Source organism: Sinocyclocheilus grahami, unplaced genomic scaffold (genome assembly GCF_001515645.1).
Source record: "Sinocyclocheilus grahami isolate Dianchi unplaced genomic scaffold, SAMN03320097.WGS_v1.1 scaffold5010.1, whole genome shotgun sequence".
In the NCBI taxonomy this organism is placed as follows: domain Eukaryota; kingdom Metazoa; phylum Chordata; class Actinopteri; order Cypriniformes; family Cyprinidae; genus Sinocyclocheilus; species Sinocyclocheilus grahami.
Genome location: NW_015509818.1, coordinates 1,079 through 7,179, shown reverse-complemented (window position 1 = coordinate 7,179; position 6,101 = coordinate 1,079). Strand labels below are relative to the sequence as shown.

The following is a 6,101-nucleotide window of genomic DNA, read 5'->3' as shown; positions in this document are numbered from 1 at the left end:
GCCTGTGGCACACCTTATATAAATATTAACATTTATAGATAAAACTTCAGCTGTAAGCTTAAAACAGTTTTCCAGTGAAAATGTTAACAGGGGAAGGTTGAAGTGCAGGGTTTGGAGAGAACTACATGGCTCTCTTGCTTTTTTAGTTTCAACAAGAACAGCTGGTTATAGCACAGACAGCAATGTGCACCTGTTGTCCCGCATCAGAAGGTTATATTTCCTCTCTCTGGAGGAGTGCTCAGAGATATTGAAGACCCTGGCTTTCAACGAGCCAAAGCTCTTAATGGAATGTAACAAGTCTGTCTAGTACGAGACGACCCTCTAACTCTCTTTAAGATATGTAATGCACATTTTACGGATTTTTAATATTTTACAAATCCAAACTCTCTGTTTTTAAGTTGAAGCACTTTTTGATAAATTATGAATTAACTATCCACGCAGGTTTTAGCTTAAAAACTGAAACATGAAGACTGAGACATGAAAACTGTCCCGAGGTAGTAATTCAGAGGTAGACTGTCTAACCTTTTAAACTCTGTCCTAGATTTCTTGCACACATTTTCTTCTTTGTCCAGAAACAGAAGTTACTTCAGTTTTATTAGTTCTGACTCAGTCAAAAAGTGTAAGCATATGTTGTGTAAATATAGGCAAATCTTCTTGGTTCAAGGACTACAAAATCTGAAAACCATGTTTTGTCACAGACAAAAAAGTGACAGATCTCTAGTGCTTTAAAATTACGTACAGGGACTATGAACGTTAAGATCTCAAATGTTCAAAAGTTGGATGTCACAGCTTTATTACAATGTTTTTGGTACCTGCAGTTAAACAGTCAGCACCCATTTCAGTTTCGCAAGCTGGTGAGGGCTCTCGTTGTCTGGTAGTCTTTATGTTGACTTGTGTCCAGATGTTGCTGCTGTAGTTATATCCCTTGTTATTCTTTGTGGAAGGTAGTTGAGAAGTTCAACACAGGATCTCCTGAAAGGCGCATCTAAACTCAGGACTCCTGCAGTAGATCAAAGGGTTGAAGGCGGAGTTGGTGTAGCCGATCCAGTTCAAGATCCTGAACGGCAGCATGATGTTGTCCATCTTCCAGATGGCTGCCACCACGTTAAGCACAAAAAAAGGGAGCCAGCAGAGGGTGAAGGTTCCCATGATGATTCCTAAGGTCTTCAGAGCTTTGTGGTCCTTCATGCAGAACTTGGTCTTCCGGTCCTTTACCTCATTTCCCTCCTGGGTGCTGAAGCTCTGTGTGCGTATGTGCCCTTCTATGCGGTCGATTTTCTGAAGCTGTCTACGGGCTTCCTGGAAGACCCGGCTGTACACAAACGCCATGATGACCAACGGGATGTAGAAGGAGATAATGGAGGAGGTCACGGCATAGGCGGCGTTAGTGTTGAAGTCACAGCAGGTCAGGTTCTCCAAGCAGCTCAGTGCCTCAGGTTCATCTGACACCCACCACTCCATGTGGATGGGCAGGAAAGAGATGAGAGCGGCCACTGCCCACACCCCTAGGAGCACCCCACAGGCCTTCCGCTTCGTAAGCATTGACTGATAGCGCAAAGGCCACATAATTGCCACGTACCGGTCCAGGGCAATCACGCACAACGTCTCGATGCTAGCGGTCACACACAAAACATCCGTAGCCGTCCAAAACTCGCAGAAGAATTTTCCGAAGTGCCACTTGTTGAGGAGAATGTAGCATGCACCAAATGGAACTACCATGAGGCCCATGACCAGATCTGCACAGGCCAAGGAGCTGATGAAGTAGTTGGTGACCGTCTGCAAACGCTGGAATTTTACAATAGCACTGATGACCAGCACATTGCCGAAGACAATGCCTACAATCAGAATCACCATTAAGATGCTAATTAAGACCACCTCTCCTTTGCTGTACTCCAAGCCAGGCAAGGACACTGGAGAGGAATTATTTAGCCTTGCTGAAAGGTTCATGTGCAGGGAGGTGTTCTCCATGCTCAGTATATGCTGCCCCTCCATGAGCTTTGTGCTGAGAAAGGAAAATCATCATAACATTTGGTGAGAGCAATATTAGCCTAAAAAAAAAAGAAGCTCTTTAGTGAGCACAAGTGAACAGAAAGTACATACAATGTCAATCAGAAAGCAAAATATGAGAATTATCATGATTATTATCATGGATGTGATTTATTATCATGAGAATGATAAAACAAACAAACTGACAAATAGAAAATAAAAATATAAAAATGAACAAATTGTATAGTCAATATACTTACTAAAATCAGGAAAGTGTTTTAGAGTCCTCCAACTTAATTCCACTCTTCATGGACTCCCATAAGATATCCAAAAATAAAATAAAAATCCTTTTGAATTGTATTTCTCTCAGAAAGTGTTCTGGTCTCCCACAGTGTTCTCACATTGTTTCACCTCTTAATCATCCGGTCATTTTGTCTGAACAGTGTTGCTTTTACATGCTCACAGCACTCTCAGCTAAACACATTGACTAAATGTGCTATCAGTTGGACTCTTGTAGCAGCCAGTGATGACATCACAGTTCATCAGCAGCCAATTGGAGCACAGCTTCCTTACACTGCAGAGCACTCTGCTGTTGCAAATGAAAATGCTGCTACTTTTTACAAGCAAAGACGGAATTTGATGTTACTTTCAGAATTCATTTTTAATTAAATTCAGAGCAATATACAATGAAAATTAAAAGTAAAAAGGCATCATGATGATATATACAACATCTGGCTTTTCTAGAATGTATTATGAATGTCTTTTGTAACCAAACTTTAACAACATGACACTTTGAAGTGATCAAGAATATCGTAATTTACAAATAAGCTTTTCTTTGATTTCTCAGTCCTCATTTTCTTTCCTTGCATTCTTCCCTAATTTTTGTTTTCTTGCCGAGCAAAACTTTTCGCTATTGGGCAGAAATTTAGGCCACCTGAGCAAAAACATTTGACCTGAACAGCATACACACACACAAAAGTGTGCAACTTTTAACTTTAATATGCTATTTATTTTTTATTTGTACCTTAATGTCCCTTGTGAAAAAGTAGTGTGCTTAATTGTATTAAAAGTGTACTTTTTGTGTACTTCAAATCTTAAAAGTATACTTTGTAAAAAGTGCACTTGCAGATAACAATTTAAATTAAAGGCCACCTAAGTGTACTTAAGACATATTGTCATTAAAGTGTATTCTTTTTAACACATTTAAGTGAGCTTTTTAAAAATGCACTTTATAATAATAATATCTAATTAAGTATTACTTATACATTTGACAATTATGATTTTATTGTGTTTTAAATAAGAACATATATATATATATATATATATGCTAAAGCCATGTAAAATAATTGATTTAATTTAAACTTAAGTGTTCTCCAAAAAATGCACTTTATAATAATAATATCTAATTAAGTATTACTTATACATTTGACAATTATGATTTTATTGTGTTTTAAATAAGAATATATATATATATATATATATGCTAAAGCCATGTAAAATAATTGATTTAATTTAAACTTAAGTGTTCGCCAAAAAATTTAATGGAATAAAATGGGGGGGGGTGGGGGGGGTGTCATGTGACAAGAGTGATGCGAGAAGACTGACACTATGGCCGTTTCTCAAAAAAGGTGCATACGCAGGGGCGATTCTAGGATTTAATTTTAGGGGGGCTCAGCCCACAGTGAGGATATAATAACAATAGCCTAATAATATATATATATATAAATAAAATTAAATAAAAAATGTTTGATTAATAGGGGTCGTATATACTAAACTTATTGCAGTATTCCACTGTATTGCATAGATAGGTGTAACATTTGAGTACTGAATAAGCCAAATTCAAGCCTTCATGATCTCACACACACAACCTGTTTAATGTACAAACAGAAAATTTTACTGTTTGCATTTCTAGTACAAATCTCTTTCATTAGCTCAAGTATGCAAACCTCTTTGCCACATGCACTGGAATATGTATTATATTGAAAGTTAAATTTTCAAATGAAAATGGCAACATGATCGTTTTATAAAGTATGCGTTCATATGTGCTTCATTTTCGCTGGAGGAAACAGCTGTGGTGTGATGAGGGGTGAATGCAGTGAAAACTTAGGCTACATTAGATGGGGAACCGATTATTGCTCCCCATGATATTTTGTAAACTGGATTTATGACAAAGAATTGCACAGATGCAATCTTTCGATAAACACACACCTTGTCCTCTGTTTCTCACTCTGCGCTGCTGCAGTCTGCAGATTGAAAAAGAATGCACTGAAAGACGGAGAGGAGCCAATCGAAGTCTGCCGCCATATCATGTGAAATTTAAAGAGTGATATGAGTTTGTGTACCATTTATGGAGCTAATCGCAAAATTTTAAGGGGGCTGAGTAGTCATTTTAGGGGGGCAACAGCCCCCTAAAAATGGCCTAGCGGCGCCCATGTGCATATGTCATAAAGAAGATCTTATTTTAGAATATAAACAGTTATAAATTTGACAATTTTTCTTAAATATAAATTGTTGTATATGCTTATGACTCGCGAATGTAATGCTCGGTTACCTGAAATGATCCAGGCTTTATGACATATGCAGCCTGCAAATGCAACCTCAGGAGGATGCAGCTGTTACAGAGCTGACGAGACGTGAGACGTGCGGATCCATCTGCAAGGCTTTATTGTGGAGAAGACAGAGACGTGGTCATGAAGCAGGCAGGGTCAAACAGAGGCAGACAGGTATATGGTGGGCAAGACACAAGAACAGTCCTAGTAAACAGGTGTGTGCAATTCGTGCTGAGTGCAATCAGTGCAATGCATGATGGGAAATGTAGTCCGGGGTGCTATGCAACAGTTTGTGTAGTGCGAGAGTCAATGAATAGGAAAGTTCGTTGACCGAATTCGTGACAGCAGCCTTCCGTTTGAGAAATGGCCTATGATAGCGGATCCAAAAGTGCAACTTTTGTTGATAAAACGTTCATTTCTGTGTGTACGCGGGTAAAACATATCCTTATTCATTTTGTTAATAAAAGTTCAAAGTTTAATATAGGTGAATTTGTCATTGTACTATTTTATTGTATAGCTTATGTTTTTTCCCCATTAATAATAATGAGCCAAGAATTTGTTTAAGTAAGGGGAAAATTCAAAAACCATTCATTTATTTGTTACAATGCGGGTACATCAGTCTTATTTGTTCTGTTCACAAAAGTTTTGTTTAATAAGCCACTTTGTCATTGTAGCATTGCTGATGTTGTGTGTGTTTTTCCATTAAAAGTAATATTGAATCAACCATTAAGCATTAATGTTGTTTCAAGAATAGGAAAGGCCTAACGTTAAAGATCAAAAAAGCGCTACAGATGTGAGAATACGAGATTTGTTGCTGTGTTAAGCACTCTCGCTCTTTCTCTGCTGTCTCTTTGCTATGTCTGTAGAAATGGTCATTAATTCTTAATTTGGTTAAAGCACAGACATGTTACAGGTAATAATATAATCAAAAAATCATGGCAACAAATTATTTTTTTACTGTGAAAGTCGTTTCAACTTATGCCGCTCCATCTGAAAGCCGGTGATGGAGATTTACTACTAATCATGGAACCGGCTTTACTGACGCATTTAAGTAAGGGGAAAATTCAAAAACCGTTCATTTATTTGTGTTACAACGCGGGTACATCAGTCTTATTCGTTCTATTCACAAAAGTTTTATGTTTAATAAGCGACTTTGTCATTGTAGCATTGCTGATGTTGTGTGTGTTTTTCCATTAAAAGTAATATTGAATCAACCATTAAGCATTAATGTTGTTTCAAGAATAGGAAAGGCCTAACGTTAAAGATCAAAAAAGCGCTACAGATGTGAGAATACGAGATTTGTTGCTGTGTTAAGCACTCTCGCTCTTTCTCTGCTGTCTCTTTGCTATGTCTGTAGAAATGGTCATTAATTCTTAATTTGGTTAAAGCACAGACATGTTACAGGTAATAATATAATCAAAAAATCATGGCAACAAATTATTTTTTTACTGTGAAAGTCGTTTCAACTTATGCCGCTCCATCTGAAAGCCGGTGATGGAGATTTACTACTAATCATGGAACCGGCTTTACTGACGAGATGCGCATGACAATCACATGCGATTAATT

At 37.6% G+C, this 6,101-nt stretch overlaps 1 protein-coding gene across 1 annotated transcript; it reads right to left on the bottom strand.

The window, feature by feature from the left end:
- Positions 1-743: 743 nt before the first annotated feature.
- Positions 744-2,559, bottom strand: adrb2b (adrenoceptor beta 2, surface b). Its single transcript, XM_016263177.1, is given in 2 exon segments — positions 744-2,002; positions 2,247-2,559. A coding segment is annotated over 1 exon segment (1,209 nt). The 5' UTR covers positions 1,993-2,002; positions 2,247-2,559; the 3' UTR covers positions 744-783.
- Positions 2,560-6,101: the final 3,542 nt, after the last annotated feature.